Consider the following 20,006-nt stretch of genomic DNA (forward strand, 5'->3'; position numbering starts at 1 on the left):
CTATGTGGATTGTACTCACGTGTAACTTCTCTCTCCTGTAAAATCTCATTGTTTTGTTTGGGGGAGGATGAAGTGCATTTCCATAGCCTTCCAAGCTTCAGCCTCCCTGCTTCTCATTTCAGTTTCCCCTGGGTAAGGAAAATCAGAGGGCACTTAGCACATGCTATTAATGGCCAGTCACATGACTGCTTGGAGATGCCTGCACCTCCCTCTGGAATGTGTATAAGTAGGGCTTTTGTAGCAACTATTCCTGAGGCAGAATGCAATGGATGCTCCTCTGCTGGAGGCTATTCCGTACAGAAGGAGAAAAATTAAGTGAGTTAAAAGCTTAAGGAAAGAAACAGCTGTGAAGCCCAGACTGTCCTAACCCAGCCTCTGAAATGAACATCCAGCAGCCTTGGAGCTATGTTTTAACATGCTGCTACCAAACAGCAATATAGGGAAAAAAAGGTTAAGTCTGGTCATGGCTAAGACCTCGCACACAGAAGAACTACCCTACCCTGTAACTGTTTGAGAGGCTCCATGTTCCCAAGCCAGTACCTCATCCTCAGGGGTTAAGTGAGTGTAGGAGACTGCATGACACATGATTTAATAAAACTCACTCTGCTTTATTAGAAAGTAAGTTACAGCAGAAATGTAAAAAAAGTTACTACAAAGATATTTACAAATCCCCCACACTTGGTGCTAGTGTCAGAAAGCAGCTCCCCCTGCTGCAGCCAATAGAGGCTTTCTCTTGGGGCGACACCAGCAGGATAAATTCCACCTAGGAGCAGGCAGGCTCCAGAACTGTAAACATAAGTCCATAGTGGTAGAGGCCCCAACCAGAGCTCTGCCATGGGAAGCTGCTGTGGATGGGGGGTAGGGAGGACTGCCCAGCTAACACTACTGGGCTGGAGACACCAAAGTGGAGCTGACTACACCTCCCATTAGCAATTTTTCCTTGTGAAAATGTCCTAACTGCCACCCCAGTTCTCAATGAAATGCAGTATGTCTGTAGTCAAGCTGCCTAGGCAGAGCAGGAAGGTATTTACTAGCTGCACATGGCAGTGCTTCCTTCTTCCAGTGCTGGGCACAGTTAGTGCTCAAAGCTTGAGTCTAGACTGGGTTTCTCCTGACATCAATCATTCCTGGATTGGAGGGCACTGGAGCAACATTGAGGCTGGCTCTGCGCAGCTCCCTCCAGGGTTTGGGCAGAGGAGCCAGGTTCCATGGCAGGGCCATGTCATGGGGCTGCCCCAGTCTCAGCAGGTACTCTGCCTCCCGCTGCTGCATCCCCTCTGGGCCCAAGGGGTTGTCACTGGGCAGCGAAGAGCGCCTCCATGTGGCTGGTAAAGGTGCATGCACCAAGTCCTTATTCTCATCCCCGCACTTATGGCTTCCTTCAGTGGCAGCCAGCTGCACCTGCTGTTCCACAATACCAGTGGCCGATTCTTCACAGGTCCCAGGTACAGCAGGTGGTCTGTCCCCAGCTCCGAGCATGCCTCTCTCCACTCCTGGAGAAGACAGGTGGTTAGAGAAGTAGTTCTCAGGAGAGTCACTGCTGACCCTTAGATAAGTCAGGGAAACTCAAGTGCGTGCCACTACAGCAAGAGATTGCTGACGGGCATCCTCCTCTCTGCACTGAAAGAGTGGGCATGGATAACAGTCCAGAGGCAACTGCCCCGGCATAGGCTCTGCCCTGCCCCTCAAACTCTTGCTGCTACAGGAATGGGAGTTTGGTCACATGCAGGCAAATGAAAGCATGTCTGGGGGGTAAAGCTCAAGCTGCACTCCCTACCCCGACCAGCAGGGACCAGGGGTTTCCTCACCTTTGCTCTGGCCTGGGTGGCTCAGATTACTCAGCCTCTGGTTCAGCACTTGGTTTGCCCACATGTAGCGGCTCAATTCTTTTTCCAGCACTTGGATTCTTCCCTCAAACTGTAGCTTGCTACTGGCCAGCCCCTCCCCCATGTGCTCTACAAAGAGAAGGAGAGTTATTACAGCCTATGGGGCTTGGCAACTGCGCTGCAGTTGCCCTGCAAAGGGTCCATGAAGCGGAGGAGCCACTGGGCCACAGAACTCCATCATGGAAGGGTTAACTAGGGTAGGGGTATCAATGAGTCCACTTGGCTTGAGGGAAGAACAGGGTTCATCTCCATGGGTATAGGGAGACAAGGGCGTTACCTTGGCTCTGCTGGAGCAGGAACTGGATGTTCTGCTCGTGCTCCTTCTGTTGCAGGGTGAGCTGCCGGTCCATCTCCAGGCGCTGGCGCTCCACAGCCACCTCCAGCCAGTACACCAGCTGCTGCTGCTCCTCCAGCTGCATTTCCAGCTCAGAGAAAGCAATGTGCTGCCTGTGCTGATCCTCTCGCAGGGTCACCACCTGCCCCGGGCCCAAGGGCAGGCCACATGTCAAACCCTACTGAAGCCTGGAAGCTTCACTCTTCCCCACTGATCAAGTTAGTTTCTTGCTAAGGAGCAAAAAGGGCTTGGTCTTCAATAGAGCCCACCACTTCCAAAGGGCCACAGCTGCCTCACTGCCACCAGGGGGAGCCATGCAGCAGCTGACAGCAATGTCAGGTGGCCAGCTAGACCAGAGCCCAGCTGTGGTACCCAGCACTTCTGCCCCAAACAGAGTTTGCAACACTGGGGGCTTTTGTGTCATAGGGAAACCGGACTACAAAAGGAATAGAAGGGGGCTGCCCTCCTCACAGTAGAAAGCCAGCAAAGGACCAGGACTCCTGGGCAAAGGTACAGCAGAGTGCAGGAGGGAAATACCATTTGATTAGACACCATGATCCCAAACTGAGAGGTGCCCTGCCCTAGCCCTCTGATCTGGATTCTACCTTATCGAAGTACTTGCAGAGCAGAGCTCGGGTCTCAGAGGAGGAGAGGTAGCTGAGCTTTGCCATGAGGTTCATCTCGCACTGGGAGAGCAGGCTGGCCGAGGCCCGCAGGACCCGCTGCCTGCATGTGATTGACTCGTTCTTGTACTCGATCGCAGCATCCAGAGCCTCAATAGCCTCGTCCAGCTGGAACAGGATCCGCTCTTCCTGCCGCCCGGGGAGGAGGAAGGGAGCTGCAGTTACTCCTGGGTTAGAATGAGGGGGAGCGGAACCCACCCAGAGCAGTCAGGTTGGTGATCTGCAAGCTACACATGGGCTTCAGCCCTGCCAGGGCCCCTCACTCTTGAGCCTCCCCTCTTATTCCACTCGTAGCCAACACACACAGAGCTCTGCCAATGCCCCTTACTACAGATGCGGGCCTCCCCTCACAGCTCTGTCCAGCCTCAGGCCTCTTCCAAGGTGACGACTGCTAGATTTGGAGCGACTGATGTGCAAAAATCAAGCCCATCACAGTCTTCTTCTATGTGCCCAACGTAGCTCTGAGGCTCGGCGCACAGCCCTTTGCTAGACACCCTCTCACTATCTACACAAGCTGGGGGGTGGGCCCAAAAGGCAGCTGGTTACCTCTGGGGATAGCAGGGTGCCCTGGCGTAGCTTGTTGTCTATCTCCAGCCTTTGTTTGAGCAGCTGGTCCTTCTCCTGGCGCAAGCTGTTGATCTCCTGCCGGATCTGCTGCTGATCATGGGCGCTGCCATGACGGAGCTGCCCGTTTTTCTCCGTCAGCTCCTTTTCCAGGAGTTCCAGGCGGCTGGACACCCGCACGATGTCGTCCGTCAAGGCCTGGAGCAGAAGAAGGAACAAGACCTCACCTGAGCATCTCCCCAAGGGAAACCCAGCCCCGCAACTGCCCTCCACGACATCCATGCAAGCTGAGGGCAATTAACCCAAACCACCTCCCAAGCCACTGTGAGAAGAGATTCCAAGGCAGGAGTTTAATGGAGAGGCCAATGAGCTCAGGTTAAAGGTCAGGAAAAGGCAGAGTCAGCAGAAGTCACAGAGTGTGGGCACTATTCTCTACCCTAAACTCTGCTGATGCTGCCTCAGTCCAGACCACAGCCCCGACCTGGGGGTCCTAGCCCCAGCCCCACCAAGGCACCTCACTCCTGCAAGCGTAGGGCAAGCACTCTCCTGCTCCCCATTCCCCAGCAGGCGCAGCTGTGTCTGAGGGACCTCCAGCATCCCACCTGGCTGGAACGGCGTCTCTTGTTCTCCAGGCCATTCTTCTCCTGCAGCAGCGCTTCCTTTTTGGCCACTATGGCTTCCCGTTTCCTCAGCTCGTCCTCCAGCTCATCCAGGGCGCGACGCTGCTCAAGGACTTTGTCCATTTCCAGGTCAAGCCACTTCTTCTGCTCCTCAATTTTCTGATGGAGAGAGAGGGAGAGGATGAGAGAAGGATGTGGTCACTGACAGGAGGGAGGTTAGGTCTGGGGTGGGCAGGGGAGGGAGACAGAAGCTTCTACTAGCTACTCCTCTGGCCCCATCACTGCAGATCTGAATCCTTCACCCCTTAATGGATTTATCCTCACACACCCCTCTGAGCTAGGGCAGTGCTCTTAACCCCAGTGTACAGAGGAGGAACTGAGGCACACAGAGGCTAAGTGACTTGCCCAAGGGCACACAGGAAGTCTGGCAGAATAGAGAATAGAACCCAGGTTTCCTGAGTAACAAGTTAATGTTCTAAGCTCCTGTCATCTGTCTGACAGACAAGGCTTTACCACAGCTGCTCCATGCCCCAGCCATTTGGGATTACTGGGGCTCAGGAGGGTCCTGGCTAGGACAGGTCAGTGCACTTCAGGTCCCAGGAATATGTGGGGCCTAGAGCAGAGGCTGCATGTGAGCTTTGCCCCATGGGGAAGGAGGAACAGTGAGTGTTAGGGGATGTGGGTCAAGCTCAGTCTGTCCTTCCTGGGGGGTGATTCTAAGGACAGCTGCCAATCAAGGCATGGGGGCCAGACACCTTTGCTGACATTACCAATCTGGTGCAGGACTCCCCTAAGTGCCCACCCCATTTGAACAGGTGGGTCACTGCTACGTACCCGCTGCTGTTCCAGACTGATCACAGAGCCATTGCTGCCGCTCCTCCTTTTCCTCTGGAAAGCTGCAATTTCCTCCGTCTTGATGCGCAGGATCTTCTGATGCTGCTCGTGCTTCAGTTCCAGCTCCTGCACAGCAGGGAGCAGCCATCAGTTTGGGGGTGAAGTAGGGGGACAACAGGTTGATCCCGAGCCCAGGAGCTCAGACTGAGAGATGGGGCTGGAGCCCTCACAGCCTCAGACTTAACTCATTGGGCCACGCTGTTACTCCAGAAAATGCAGTAACGGGCTCCCCTCTGCAATCTGCTGCTGGTGAGGACACACGGACACACACCAGCGCTACCCTCTGCCCTTGGCTGGCACCCAGGGGTCGAGCTCTTACCTTGACTTGGTGCTGCCGCTTGTGCATCTCCGTCTCCAGGCGGCGTTTCTGCTCCGTCTCCTCACGCAAGCGTCTCTGCAGCTGCCCCTGCTGCCGCCGCATCAGCTGGACGTTCCTTTCCAACTCCCGCACCCGCTTCTGGCTCTGGGCAGACAGCGACACCAGCCTCTCCGTCACTTGCTTCTTCTCTCGCAGCACCTGCCACAGGACGGCTGCCCTTAGACTGGAGGCCAGGAAATCGGATACCACCCTGCCCTTCGGAGAACCCGACAGCCTTTAGAGAGAGAGAAAGCCCCCAACCCTACTCCTTCGACAACCCCTCCGACATAGGAGCCACAGCCCAGGGACAAGCAAGCTGTGCTCAGCCTGCAAGTGCTTCAACTCTTCCCAGCTGGGGCAGAGAGCCGAGAACCCCGCGCTCACACTGACCCGTGCCTTGCTCTGGGCTGCTGCAACCCTCGTGCGATATTCCTGCAGTTTGCATTTCTCTCCAGCGTCCTGGGGCTCCTTCCCCTCCAGTTCCTGCAGCTGCTTCTGGCCACTGCTCAGCTCCACTCGCACCTGCTCTGCCTCCTGCTCCAGTTCAAAGATCTTCTGGCAGTACTGTCTGTTCATGGCCTGGGCATCCTTGCCTGAAACCACCAGGGAATCCACACTGTCACCAACTGCTCTGCCCATTCCCGTCCCCGCTCCCTTCCAGGCGGCACAGCAACACCAAGAGCCTGTATGGACCTGGCAGCTTCAGGCATTCGCCAGCCCATCAGGAGCAGCAGTTATTGCCTTGGGACACTGGGCTGTGCTAGAATAGCCTCCGCAGGGCACCCAGGCCTGTTGCACAGGTGCACAGACAAGGAGTCACGTCCCTTTCCTGGGGATCAGATTTCCCACCCTTCTCTTGGCTCATCCTGCAGGAAGCCCCCCTGCAGCATACCACATACGCCACCAGCCCTGCTGGTCTGATCTCCAGCAATCCCTGCTCTAGCTTTTGTGACAGCTGGTCAGAGTAGATGGGGCTGGATCCTGTGACTCCTCCCCTTCTTCCAGTCAGCACCCTTCCTTACCTCAAATCCTCCAATGAGAGGCCCTGAGGGAGCAGGAGGAGAAGCCAAGAGGAAGGATCTTAGCCAGTAGGTGGTGGCAGAAGCAGCACTAGCGTGGACAGAGGGGGAGCAAGATGGCTGAGGGGGGAATGTCTTATACTGCATGCAAGGGTTCAGTCAGTATTTGCTGAGGCCAGGCAAGCAGCTGGGCACAGGGCCCACTTCCCCCCTTGCTAACAGTAAGAGCAAACCCCACACGATGCAGGCAGGGCCAGCTCCAGCTTTTTTGCTCCCCCAAACGGCAAAGCTAAGAAAAATAAATAAATAGAATAAAGCCGTGATAGGTGGCACTTCGGCGGCAGCTCTACTGTGCTGCTTCATTCTTCAGCAGCAATTTGGCGGCGGGTCCTTCCCTCCAAGCGGGAGTGAGGGACCCGCTGCCGAATTGCGGCCAAAGACCCAGACATGCCGCCCCTTTCCGTTGGCCGCCCCAAGCGCCTGCTTCCTTTGCTGGTGCCCGGAGCTGGCCCTGATCCAGGAAGTCGGGCTATGCGCATGGTAACACGTATGGCAGGGAAGGTCACTCAGCGCACTGCGAACCTGGCCTAATGGAGAAGGCGCACAGGGAGGGAAACAGAGCTGGAGGAGCAGAGGGAACAATGTCCCTCCAGGAGAGAAGACAGGCAGAGATTCAGCACCTCCTCCCATAGGTGTAATCCCAAGAGCCCTCAAGCCTCCCTGGCAGGAACATCACCACACCAGCAGCTCTGCACCTGTTTGGAGGAGCTCTGCGATGAACTCCTCCTTCATGCGAATGTTTATTGCAAGCTCCCGGATCTTCTGCTGGGCCTGCACCAGCCGCCGCTCTGAGTCCTTCCCTGAAAGGTCTTCCCTGGGACCAGCCAGCTCCCTCCTCCTGCAGGCCTCTGCAACATAGAGCGAGCCTGCTTCAGGACCTTGCCCAGGAAGCTGCTGTCCCAAAAGCAAGGTGGCGAGGGGACATCAAGCCAATAATGCTATGGCCCAGATCTGGCGGAACGCTGTCCATTGTTGCCCTCATCTTTAAGACACCGCTACAGCCCTCAAAGACTACAGATCCCAGCATAGAATCATAGAATATCAGGGTTGGAAGGGACCTCAGGGGGTTATCTATTCCAACCCCCTGCTCAAAGCAGGACCAATCCCCAACTATTTTTTTTTTGCCCCAGACCCCTAAATGGCCCCCTCAAGGATTGAACTCACAATCCTAAGTTTAGCAGGCCAATGCTCAAAACACTGAGCTAACCTCCCATGTGGCTGAGCCACCATCTGCTCCGTTCTGCACTAGTCATGGTAGCCCTCAGCCTCTGGCCTAGGTTGGGCCATATGGATGCCCCTGCACCACCCTTTTTTTCCAGAGCAGAGCACATGGCAGCAGTGAGGGGCCCAGACAACAGGGGCTGAGGGCATCACCAGCCTTCAGAAGATTCCTCCCCAGGATACAGTCTCCACTTACCTTTGGGCAGCTCCGGGGGCTCCTCTTGCATGGGCAATGGGCTCTGCTCCTCACATCCCTTGCCGGAAATGTCCTTCTTGCTCCAGCTTCGGATCCCATTTCTAGAATAGCAGCAGATCAGTTTAGCTGGGTGCAAGCTCAGCTACAGCTGAGGGAAGAAGGAACCTGCTCCAAGCCTGCCATGTGGCACTAGCCCAACAGAGAGGGACGAGGCTGCCCCTGTGCTCCATGGGAATGGGTTCCAGAGGGCTGGGATCAGGAAGGAAGCAGCGGACTCAAATCCAGCTCAGTCCATTTCCCACTGGACAGGTGTTCACATCCTCCAAGCCAGCAGCTGACAAAGGGCTGGATGGCCCCAGAGATGGAGCTCAACTCTAAAAATGGCCCCTCCAAATCAGAGCCAAGATACAGAAGGAGGAAGCTTGAGCTGCCCCTGCCTGTGCTGTGCAGGGTGGACTCAGTCTCCGGGGCCATCAGGCCAGCACCTCTGCCCTCCACTAACACCAGCCTCGCCAAGCAGTTAGACGCTAATCTGCTGTTCGGCCATTACAAACACGTGCTTTTCCTGACTCTTCCGGTTTGGCTTCTGTAGTTCTACAAGTGCCTCTCGGGCTTAGGGGACATGGCACCCACCTGGCTAAGGGCTCCAAAGTGACTCATTTCGAGCCAGCCCAATTCCTGGTGCAGGAGTCTCTGGCTGGCAGTGGGACAAGTCCTTAATCAGGGGAAGCAGACATGGCGTTCAGTGAGCGGCCCTAGCCAACGTTCACGTGTGTGCAGCCTCCACTCACCTGCGCTGGTGCAGGGACCGTTTCTGCTCCCCCTCTTCCTCCCAGGATGGCTCAGAGTCCTCACTGCTCTCCCTCATCTGCATCACGGCTTTGGCCTCCAGCCCGCAGGCACGGCTTTGGCAACGCACCACCAGGTCCTCCCCCAGGTGGGATCGGCTGCTGCTGAGCTGCTCGGGAGGGGACGGGGAAAGGGTCACACACGGAAAGACGGACACACTGCACAAGGGCCAGGGCTCAGGAGGGGGCACTGAGTTATAAAGAAGGGAGACAATGTGCAGCTCAGTGGCTTTGTGGGCAGGCCTGGTGAGTTCCTGGACCCAGCCAGCTGCTCCCAGCTGTGCAGCACACAAGGCTTTACCTGCAGTCTGAGCTCGGGATGCAACGTGCAAGTGCTCAAACTTGGCTGAAACCAGTTTTTCCCCAAACTGAGCAAAGGCTCCACAGCAGGGAGGACAAAACCCATGCCCAGGACCGAGTTAGAGACTGACTGTGGGAAAGGCCAGCTCCTCCGGTCAGGGGAGCCAGCCCTTCCCAAGAGCAAGCACTTCCACACCCACCTTTCCACAATGGACTCTCCTGCTCGACTGGCCCAGGCTGAGGCCATGGGACCGCGCGGTATCCAGCGGAGCTGTGTGAGGTCTCTGGGCGAGCTCCACCAGGTGAACGTTCTGCAGCAGCTCGGGCACCTGCAGGTTTGACATCGCCATCTCCAGGCGCACGTGTAGCTCCGAGATGGCATCCTGCTGCTCCTGCAACTTATCACTCTGAAAAACAACAGAATATGGGGTTTCCCCCACGCATCTCTCAGGCCTGCTGCTAGCACAGTACAAACAGGACATGCTGCACTCTCCCTGATTGCCCACCCCCGCTGTCTGTGCCATCCAGAAAAGGGGTAGCAGATTAATAGGAGAGATGAGATAGGCAAGAATATTTGGCTGGGTTTGGGGAGGAGGGAGCACTAAAAACCCAACAGGAAAATCCCACTCCAGAAGGGAGAATCTACAGCACAGGCCAGGCAGCATTTGAAATTAAAGACTCCCTAGCTGGACCCAGTCCCTGAGGAATAAAGGTGTGATGAAGGTTGAAAAGGGAGGGTACAGGGAGGGTTTGCCCATCAAGACAGAGAGGTGCAGGTTGCAAGCAACAGGAAGGGGAGAGGATGGCTGGGTCAGAGATTCCCCTGGGCCTGGGCAGAGGCCAGCAGTACCTGCAGTTTGTACTGCTCCATGGCATCCTCCAGGGCAGCTAGGAAGTCACGGTTCTCCTCCTCCAGACGCTCCACCTGTCTCTGCAGCTGGGCCAGGTGCTCATCTCTGGCTTCCTCACATGCTTTCTCTGTGCTCACCTGCCCCCAGGGAAGGGAAGAGACAGCATCACTAACCCCCCAAACGTCACTGTGTGCCTCTCCCTGCCCCACACGCGGCACAAACAGGTATGTCTGCTGTACGGTGTCCCACCAGTCAGACACAAAGACTTATTCACGCCTCCCCCTGTGATTGGGGTGACAGGCCCGAGAGGAAAGATGTTATTTAGACCGTTACTAAATCCGGCTGCACTGGGGGATGCTGCTGGGAGGGAAGAGTTGCAGTGCAGGCCATTCCCTCTGCAGGATGCGCTCAGTGGGCATCCCCCAACACACGCACTCCCGCCCCATTGAAATATCTTCTCTAGCTCTACAGCTGCTTTTCCCACCAGAGGAGTAGGTAGGTATGTTCCAAACGACATTTGAAGCTAGTTTAATTTCACATTAAAAAAAAATCCCACTGGTACCCAGCCACCGTTCTGCCTTGCTACCGTCTGCCAGCAGAATCCAGCCTTCTCCTTGGCCACACTCCCTGTGTGGATGCTGCTTTCCACCCCAACAGCAGCTGCCATTCAGTGGGGAGGCAGGCAGGAGGGACCTCAGAGGGACTGGGAAGCTTTCCTAGTTGATGTCTGAGAAACACTTTGTCCTCTGTGGAGGACAGGGACTGCTGAGTTATTCAGAGAGAACCAAAACTGAACCTAGGTCTCCCAAGTCCCAGGCTAGCCCTAACCATTGGCCTATACTACTCCCCTCTACTCCAGGAGGCTACGCCCACCCACAGATGGGCTCTAATGAGGGCCTAATACAGAGACAACCTCATCTCAATCTCTTCTTTCCCTCTGCCAATGCAGCTTTTCCTTTACTGTCCTCCCCAGGTACTTCCTAGCACTCTGCTCTAGCACCAAGCATCACAGCCTGTATAGCCTGGCCTGATACTGTACCGAACCTTCTCACTGCCCAGTGCCCAAACAAGGTTGACACCCCAATACCTGAGTCCGTGGCGACTTTGAGCCTTGTGCCTTGGGGTGCCGATCCTCTGCTGAGGTGCTCTCAATGCCACTATCCAGTCCAGAGGCAGAGGTCAGCTCACTCCTCTGGCTCTCAACCGCACACAACCACTCCTTCACCCGCAGGATCTGCTCCATGGTCAGGTTGCCCTCCCCCTGCAGTTCCATCAGGAGCTGGTAGGCAGCGTCCGTGCATGTCCTGTAGTGAGCGCACTCTGCCAGCATGCGGGCCTGGTGCTCTTGTGGGCACCGCTTGGCTGTGTCGGAGCGGTTTATGATACGGGTCTCCGAGCGGTGCCGCTGCTCCAGCGCCCTCTGTAGGTTCTTTATTTGAAGCTGCAGCTCCTCCACATGCTCCGCCTCCCTGCGGCAGTTCACCATGGCCTTGTTCTTGATGTTCTGAGCTCGGCTGGCATAGTTCAGCGTGTTGAGACTCTCATCGAAGTCAGAGGAGGAAGGGCTGACACAGGCGATCATGACAGTCTGGGCATTCCCCCCAAGGGAGTCTTTCAGGATCCTAAGGAGAAGAGCGGAGACATCAGATCTGAGCTAGGGGCAGCAGCCCACACTACAGCAGACATGCCAGGGGCTGACAGGGTATTCACAGCACCACCCCTCTGATAGGGTAAACCCCGGGGTATGAAATACTTTCCCATTAGCTCAGTGCTGGGGAAAGGGGCCAGGACAACAGCCCTGAGTTCCTGTATGTTCCTACGGGAGAGGGAGAGCACAGCCTGAAGCACTGCAAGCATCCCTCATGCTGACCTCTGGTGAAAATGCCTCCAGTGCAGCAGCCAATTCTGGGGGTAAGAGGGACTCCAATAACCTCTGCTGGGTATGCCAACAAAAGGGCCGGTTATGTGACCCTGTCCGGGCTAGGAACTAGACTGAGACCACCTTCCTTCACACAGGCCCCAAACTGCCAACTGATGGGAGCATCTGCTAGTCACTGCTAGACAGGAACGGACAGGAGCCTCCATATCCCACAGCAGCACAGGCCATCCAGCCTAAGGTTTTACGGTGCAGCAGCATTGGACCAAGCTGGACTTTCACGCTTATCCTTGGCTCCCTGCTTCTCAGAGACCCCTCCAGCCATACAGGATGGACTGACAGGCCTGGATACCTGTGGCTGTTTGGAGAGATGGCCAGCGGACCCCTTCAGAACCAGTCAGAGAGCCTCCAAGCGAGAGCAGCAGGGACAAGAGACCCGGCAAATTAAACTGTGGCCGCCACCAACCTTGACTGGGCAAGGGTGGCCAAGACCCAGCCAAACCCCTCGGCATGCTGGGAAGGAGTAAAGAAGGCTGGTGTCCTTGCTACGGGGCTAAAAGAGCACCAGCCAGATGAGCAGAGTGATGTGGGTGGCCCAGGCACCATGGGGTACCTGGTGATTTTGGAATCCCTGTAGGGAATGTGGCTGCATTTCCTGCGGGGGTCTCCCAAGGCACTGATCACATTGCCCAGAGCCAGTAGGCCACTGTTGATCTGGATACTCTCCTTCAGGCGCTCCCCTGTGTTTCCAGTCTTCACCACCCGCTCTGAGCCCGCTAGATCGACAAAGTGGAATTTGGAAGCCAGGACTTGGCCGGAGGCCAGGGCTGAGGCCCTGTCGTGGAGGGTGAGTTGAGTGAGCCGGCCGGCACCGCGCCGCTGCTCCATGATTACTGTGAAGATGGTGTGCGAACGGCTCGACTGTGTGTTGATGTGGGTGGCTCCCGTGTGCTTGACTGTGTTGCCCATTTCCAGCAGGCTCAGGACCTCATCCAGCCCCTCCACTTCTGTTTCCTTCACCCCATACAGCACTGCAACGAGACAAACATGGCAGTGACGGTGCTGGCATGGATACTCATACACTGCCAGGGAAAGCCACACAAAGAGACAGCTAGGATGTTCGGCAGGAGTGGAAGGGCAGTTGGGACTCTCCCAGAGTAACTCCCAAAAGGGAAATCTGTTTCCCACCCAAAGAGTTTTCCTCCAGTCAGCAGGGTACACCGGTTTGTTATTGTAGGGTTGCTTGAAAGGGCCAGACTGTGCATCCAGCTAATTCATCATGGGCCACGCCACCGCATTCAGCCATAGGCATCTATTTTAAGCAACCAACGCGGGCTCATTTGTTTGGGGGACAAACCCTTCCACCCAGCCTCACCAAATAAATAATGGGCATAACAAAGATGTAGTGAAGCAGAAAAATGAGGTTGCTAAGCTACCCTTGGGAACAGCCCCAGGACTGAAATGTTGGTCCCGATCGCATACAATCACTTTGGAGACCTCCACAGCACACCGCAGCTCAGCTTCTCAGAGCCCACGCTGCCTGAGAAAGGCGGGGGCCATAAATCTTAAGTGTTGCTAAAAATGGAGACCTGCACCCTGAGGGCGTCACTTTTAGACCCCTTCCATGCCGACTGCTGCCATCCCCATCACACGGTGCTGCTGGAACCCAGGAATTCCAGAGGGAAAGGATCAGAGACATCAGACAGCAGAGCAGCACTGAACTAAAGCCGGTGTCTCATCCAATATTGTCCTAGCAATGTCAAATGCCCTTCAAATATTCCATTAGCCTAAGAGAATATGTAATCCGGAGCTGCTCCTAGAAGACAGGGAATCCACCCCAAGGCAAGTGTGGGTTTGTTTGGCCACAATTACTTTCTGTGCATAAGGTAACTACTGGGCATGTGGCTAGTGTTCAAAGGTGAGAGCCCAGTGCAGATGGGGCTATAGGAAAGCTCTCCACGCACTGTTCAGCAGAGCCTGTTAGCCAAGGTCAGCTGCATGGACAGCAAGTTAGATCTCAGGTACCAGGAGACTTCCTTTTGCCCCCACGGTAAATGGCCACCTGTGAAATGCATTTCCAACCCCAGGGGACCTGCACAGCTGAGTTACTGAAGATGTTGGAAGGGATGTTGCTCCACTCATATTCGGAAAAAAAGGTCCTTACATAAAGCTGGGATCCCCCAGTCAGAGCACATATTATGCCCTGTATTCAGTAACTGCATGCTATAGTAGCCAAAAACCTGACTCCCAGCCATGGTCACCCAGTCATAAGTTTCATAGTAAGGGCTGGGGGAGAGTAATGGAGGCAATCGCCCCTTTGTCAGAAGCACGGTGCACTGCTTTGCAGGAACACACATCCAGGCCTGGCCACAGGAGGAGAGTCTAAGAGCAGTCACATGTACCAATATTGCCCTTATCGTCCTCACGGATCTGGATGTCCTTGCTGGCTGTTTCCACTTGCAGCAGGTCCTGGAACTCCTCCTTATACACCTCCAGGTAGGAGACTCTGACTGTGTAGTCAATCAGGTCATTCTCATCAATGAGTTTGAAGGTCTCAGCCATGGCACGTGGGATGATGCCCTGCTCATCCTCATTGATGGAAGCTGGCAGGGAGAGACAGACACAATCACCAGAAGCAGCGGATGCCCAGAGAGTCAACTCTAGTGTGATGTGCAGCAAGGGGCAAACAAAGCAGAGCACATCTCATGCTGCAAGGACAGTATGCCACAGGGAACAGCCTCACACCATCCCATGTGCTCAGCAGTGAGGGTCCATATTAAAGGCCCCAAGGAGCACTTCTCAGGAGGTCCTAGGGTCCATGTCAAAAATTCCCCTCAACCCACTGTTGCATTCCTGCTGCCCTCATAGTGCATCTTAGGGTATGTCTTCACAGTACAGTTAATCTAACCTGGGTGTGAGTATTTCCACAGCCAAACTATGCCCATGTCCTCACTGTTTCTGCACTTGCCTTGTGTCTGGAGGCATATCCCACAGTTCTTTGTACTGAGATGTTCTAGGACTCTTTCCCAGCCAGTTGTGTCAATTGCAGTAAAATTTGTCTTTTGGGAGGAATTGTGGGAAGGCACTGGAGGATTGTCAACATTCGAGTGATTTAGCCTGAATCCTCTCTGCAAAATGGACAAGATGCAGCCTAAGTGAAAGCAAGGTCTGGGCTCTAACCCACACCCCCAGCCATGTAAACTAGTCCAGGTTTAACCTTGGTCAGAGATTTTTCTGTGTGGAAAGTCCTGTGGGGGTTGGGCTAAAACGTAGTGAAGAACCCAGGTTAACTGTGCAGTGAAGACATATCGTTGGTGGTACTGCATGTATGGAGTTGTAAAGTGCTTTCTTAAGGAGAGAAAAGTTAATTATAATATCTGTAGGTTGCAAACATTATAGCTGAGGCTGACATGTGATTTCCTTTGAATCCAGCACCACTCAGAACTTTCTCCAATAAAAAAGAATGTTCTTCTGGGCCGAGAATTTCTTTAAATTAAATTAAGTTTTACATTGATTTTTTTTGGGGGGTGGGAGTCTCCAATATCACCAAACCATCTGAAGTTATAAGCCTCAAACTTGGCATGAAGACTCCTAACTGCAAAAGGAAAAAATCAAGCCAAGCTTGAACACATAAAAGCAATTCAGTATTTTTACAGCTATCTTTCTGCACACGCGCAGTAAATATTTTAAGGAGCCTTAGGTACCAAAACAGCCAACCCTTCAGTATAAAAGCATTGATGGGAACTGAACAGCGGAAGCTCAAGAAAAGGGGAAAAAGGAAATTGCAACAACAAAAACCTACAATGAAATTAAATGCAAAACTCCTTCTGTTAAGGCTGAGTTAGGGCACGTTTCACTTAAACAGCTATAGCAGTACTGCTGTAGCATGTCAGCATAGAAACTTGCTACAGCAGCAGGAGGGGTTCTCCCATCGCTCTAGTTCAGGGGTAGGCAACCTATGGCACACATGCCGCCTTCGGCATGCAAGCTGATTTTCAGTGGCACTCACACTGCTCAGGTCCTGGCCACTAGTCCGCGAGTGCTCTGCATTTTAATTTAATTTTAAATGAAGCTTCTTAAACATTTTGAAAACCTTATTTACTTTGCATACAACAATAGTTATATATTATAGACTTATAGAAAGAGACCTTCTAAAAATGCTAAAATGTATTACTGGCACACAAAACCTTAAATTAGAGTAAATAAATGAAGACTCTGCACACCACTGCTGAAAGGTGCCGACCCCTGCTCTAGTTAATCCAACCTCCCTGAGAGACAGTAGCTAGATTGATGGAAGAATTCTTCCGTTGACCTAGCACTGTCCATACTGGGGGTTGGGTCGGCATCTCTGAGGGCTGTGGATTTTTCACACTCCAAGATATGTAGCTATGCTGATGTAAGTTTTTAGTGTAGAACAGCTCTGAGAAATAAAGGAAGCAAGGCTCAGGAAAGTCAAAGGTGAAGACACCCTTAGAAAATCACAAAACAATCTCCTTGCTTGACCTTCCCAAGATAACCAAGTGGCAACCATACTTCATGTGCTGCTCAAACAGAGTTACTGATCTCAAACCAGTGGATGAATAGTTTTGCAAAAGTTACATCAGGTTCCTATGGGAATATTGCATCAGACACAGAAAAATACTATGTATGTGCAGTGTTTAGTTTTGCAGCTAAACATAAAAGCTTACTATCAACTGGGCACCAGAAAGAGTACAGGTGTAGGACAAGCAGTATGGCCAAGCTGAGGAGCCTTTGAATTTTCTCAACTTTTTGCCTGCTTCATTTCTCAGCCTTGGGGTTGCACTATCACCAGCTTTTCATGCTATTATTACTAAACTAGCCCAAGAAATCCTGTCTGCCCTGCTCACAGCCAGGCCCTGGGCAGTGGGTGGGGGAGGGAACCATTGCTACACATGCATAAAGGCGGGACAAGACTAGGAATGTGCTACTTCTCCAGATACTCACAGACACTTGCTTCCCCAATGGTGTAGGTTTTGCCCGAGCCTGTCTGGCCATAAGCAAACACAGTAACGTTGAAGCCTTCAAAGAAGGCCTCGACCAGCGGCTGCACGCAGGCGCCATACACCGACTCCTGGTTTGAGGATTCAGTGAAGACAGCATCAAAGTGGAAATGGCGGTTACGCCCCAGGGTCACCTCATTGGTCTCTGGGTCCCCGTGCAGGCAGGCCTCGTGTCCATGCAACAGCTCCTTGGGCAGCAGGGGTCGAATGCGCACAGCTACTCTGACGGGAGTCTCCTCAGCTCGAGACTGGGCCTCAGCTTTCAGACCCATAGTCAGCAATCGCAGCAAAGTCAGGAGAGCCCCAAGCCAAGTGCAGGCACCATCTCTCTGCCCACATGCTGTAAGGAGAGAAGCTGGGTTAATGTTGATTCATGCCAGAATTGCCTCTGAGCAACCATCAAGAAAGGTTCCTGGTGATCTGATTGAGGGATGCAGAGTGGAGCTGGAAAAATTCCAGGATCCAGCTACCCAGTGTCAGGGCAGGGCTAGGGCCTACTGTACATTTACTAGAGCTTTCTCCAGCCTTGTTTCACACATCCTTAGTTCTGGGGCTCCCACACATTTCTCCCCAGCCAGCTCACCCCAGAGCCAGGACTTTATCCCCAGAGTCAGTCTGCATTTCCCCATTGTGCATCTCCTCCAGCTCCCCATGCCTCCGTACCTGGAGTTCATCCACTTCACCTTGACTCTGCTCTGGTGACATGTAGGTCACTCCCTTCCCCCCCTCATCTGATTAAAATGGGGACAGGCTGGGGACGTGGGCACAACGGGTAACCTGTGCCTCTTGGTGCCACCTACCAAGGCCTCTGGGCACCACCACTAACCAGGAGGGCAGCGCTCTCCATAACTACCCAGGCCCTAGCAAATCCCCACCCCCATACAGGCCCTTAAATCTCCCCGGGGCTTCGGGTGGGGGTTGGGGGGAGTGCTGGAGACAGGAGGGGGATGCCGGGTCCCCCCCGATGGGAGAGCAGGGTGGGAGGAGCGGGTCACCAGCTGAGTCCAGGGCGGGGGGGGGGGTCATGCTGGGCCTGTACCCCCCTCGCTGGGCGCTGGCCATGACGGGGATACCGGGCTGAGCCCCCGGGAAGTCCCGCTCCGGGGACGATCTGGGGCCGCTGCGCTGAGCCCAGGCAGCCCCCGCACTCACCCCTCGGGCCGGCCGGACAGTAACAAGCCCCAGGCCCGCCGAGGGGCCTGGCGCACGGGGATGGCGTCAGGCGCAGGCCCCGGGCTGGGGGGTCCCGAGTCCCGCCCCGCCCCGCCCCCATGAGGGGCGTCAACTCCGCCAGCGCGGCGCGGCCCGGCCCGTGCAAGGGCCAGTGTTCCCGGCTGGGCATCGACATGATCCCCTGGCAGCGTCACCGGATCCGCGCCCTGCTGGCCCCCAATCCCTGCCATCCCTCTCCAGGGTCATCTCCCACCCCCCCGTCCTGCCATCCCCCCCCCCAGCCTTGTCATCCTTCTCCAGGATCATCATCTCCCACCCCCCCGTCCTGCCATCCCCCCCCCCAGCCTTGTCATCCTTCTCCAGGATCATCATCTCCCACCCCCCCGTCCTGCCATCCCTCTCCCACCCCCCAGTCCTGCCACCCCCCCCCAGCCTTGTCATCCTTCTCCAGGATCATCATCTCCCACCCCCCAGCCCTGCCACCCCTCTCCAGGGTCATCATCTCCCACCCCCCAGTCCTGCCACCCCCCCCCCCAGCTTGTCATCCTTCTCCAGGACATCATCTCCCACCCCCCGTCCTGCCATCACTCTCCACCCCCCCAGTCCTGCCACCCCCCCCACCTCAGCCTTGTCATCCTTTTCCAGGATCATCATCTCCCCCCCCCCCCGTCCTGCCATCCCCTCTAGCCTTGTCATCCCTCTCCAGGGTCATCTCCCACCACCCTGTCCTGTCATCCCTCTCCAGGGTCATCATCTCCCACCCCCCAGCCCTGCCACCCCTCTCCAGGGTCATCTCCCACCCCCCAGCCCTGCCATCCCCCCAGCCTGGTTATCCCTCTCCAGGGTCATCATCTCCCACCCCCCAGCCCTGCCACCCCTCTCCAGGGTCCTCTCCCACCCCCCAGTCTTGCCATACACCCCCCCCAGCCTTGTCATCCCTCTCCAGGGTCATCTCCCACCCCCCAGTCCTGCCATACACCCTCCCCAGCCTTGTCATCCCTCTCCAGGGTCATCTCCCACCCCCCTAGGCCTGCCATACATGCCCCCCAGCTTTGTCATCCCTCTCCAGAGTCGTCATCTCCCACACCCCTAGTCCTGCCACCCCCCACCGCCCAAGCCCTGCCATCCCTCTCCAGGGTCGTCATCTCCCACCTCCCAGTCCTGCCATACACGCCCCCCAGCCTTGTCATCCCTCTCCAGGGTTGTCATCCTACACCCCTCCAGTCCTGCCAACACCCGCCCCCAGACTTGTCATCCCTCTCCAGGTTGTCATCTCCCACCCCCTAGTCCTACCACACACACCCCCAGACTTGTCATCCCTCTCCAGGGTTGTCATCTCCCACCCTAGTCCTACCACAACCCCAGCTTGTCATCCCTCTCCAGGGTCATCATCTCCCACCCCTCAGTCCTGCCACCCCTCCCCCTGCCTGGGTCTTCAGCCCCGCCCCGCCATCCCTCTCCAGCATCAGCAGCCCCAGCCACCACCCTGCTACCCCCCAGGGTCATCACATGCCAGGGGCCTGCCCCTTCTTGCCCTTCCATCCCTCTCCAGGGTCATCAGCCCCTTCCCCCCCATCCTACCACCCCCAACCACTATCATCAGCTTCCCCAGACCTACCGCACACCCCAACCAGTGTCATCACCCTTCTCAGTCCTGCTACCCCTTCCCAACCAGGATTATCACTGCCCCCAGCCTCCCACCCCCCACCAGCATCCTCACAACCCCCCATCCATTCCTGCCACACCTCCCCAACCAGGGGTATCATCCCCACAGTTGTGCCATCCCCCTACCAGACTCATTCAGCCCCCTATGTGTGCCATCCCCACCAAGCCTGCCACCATCCTATTCCAACCAGGTCATCAGCTCCCCCAAACCAACCACCCCATTTCCCCAACTGCCCTTATGCCAAACACTGATCTGGTGTAGGCACTCTGGCTGTCAGGAGTGATGGGGTGGGCTCACATGGTGGTGTCTTTGTAGTTCAGTGCAAGGAGGGGTTTTATTGCATGATTCCCCTGGGGATGGGGTGTGCCAGGCTGGGGTGGTGTGAAGACAGTTGCTCAGGAGGTGGGGTGGCTTGGAGAGAGGGGCCAGGAGCTGA

At 55.3% G+C, this 20,006-nt stretch overlaps 1 protein-coding gene across 4 annotated transcripts; it reads right to left on the bottom strand.

The window, feature by feature from the left end:
• Window positions 1-587: 587 nt before the first annotated feature.
• On the bottom strand, window positions 588-17,981 carry KIF7 (kinesin family member 7). Of its 4 annotated transcripts, none has more exons than XM_030576817.1 (19): window positions 17,884-17,981; window positions 16,676-17,071; window positions 14,137-14,313; window positions 12,324-12,741; window positions 10,922-11,456; window positions 9,834-9,971; window positions 9,184-9,390; window positions 8,627-8,793; window positions 7,836-7,936; window positions 7,114-7,266; window positions 5,730-5,932; window positions 5,301-5,498; window positions 4,922-5,047; window positions 4,070-4,246; window positions 3,450-3,665; window positions 2,826-3,032; window positions 2,164-2,362; window positions 1,809-1,955; window positions 588-1,493 (listed from the first exon to the last, which is right to left on the bottom strand). In XM_030576817.1, exons 2-19 carry the CDS (start codon window positions 17,001-17,003, stop codon window positions 1,096-1,098), a joined length of 4,095 nt encoding a protein of 1,364 aa, XP_030432677.1. In that variant the 5' UTR covers window positions 17,004-17,071; window positions 17,884-17,981; the 3' UTR covers window positions 588-1,095. The 4 variants fall into 4 exon arrangements, with proteins under 4 accessions (XP_030432677.1, XP_030432676.1, XP_030432678.1 ...); XM_030576816.1 differs by having other exon boundaries at window positions 589-1,493; window positions 14,113-14,313; XM_030576818.1 differs by lacking the exons at window positions 16,676-17,071; window positions 17,884-17,981 and adding an exon at window positions 14,679-14,820 and having other exon boundaries at window positions 589-1,493; window positions 14,113-14,313.
• Window positions 17,982-20,006: the final 2,025 nt, after the last annotated feature.

The sequence above is a fragment of the Gopherus evgoodei genome, chromosome 10 (assembly GCF_007399415.2).
Source record: "Gopherus evgoodei ecotype Sinaloan lineage chromosome 10, rGopEvg1_v1.p, whole genome shotgun sequence".
In the NCBI taxonomy this organism is placed as follows: domain Eukaryota; kingdom Metazoa; phylum Chordata; order Testudines; family Testudinidae; genus Gopherus; species Gopherus evgoodei.

Excerpts from the sequence above, each read along its gene's own strand:
- KIF7 (XM_030576816.1), bottom strand. The coding sequence starts at position 17,003 with ATGGGTCTGAAAGCTGAGGCCCAGTCTCGAGCTGAGGAGACTCCCGTC. Across the intron at positions 5,933-7,113 it reads CGCAGAGCTCCTCCAAACAG|GCAAGGATGCCCAGGCCATG; the intron begins GTGCAGAGCTGC and ends TGGTGGTTTCAG. Across the intron at positions 4,247-4,921 it reads TCAGTCTGGAACAGCAGCGG|AAAATTGAGGAGCAGAAGAA; the intron begins GTACGTAGCAGT and ends TCTCTCCATCAG.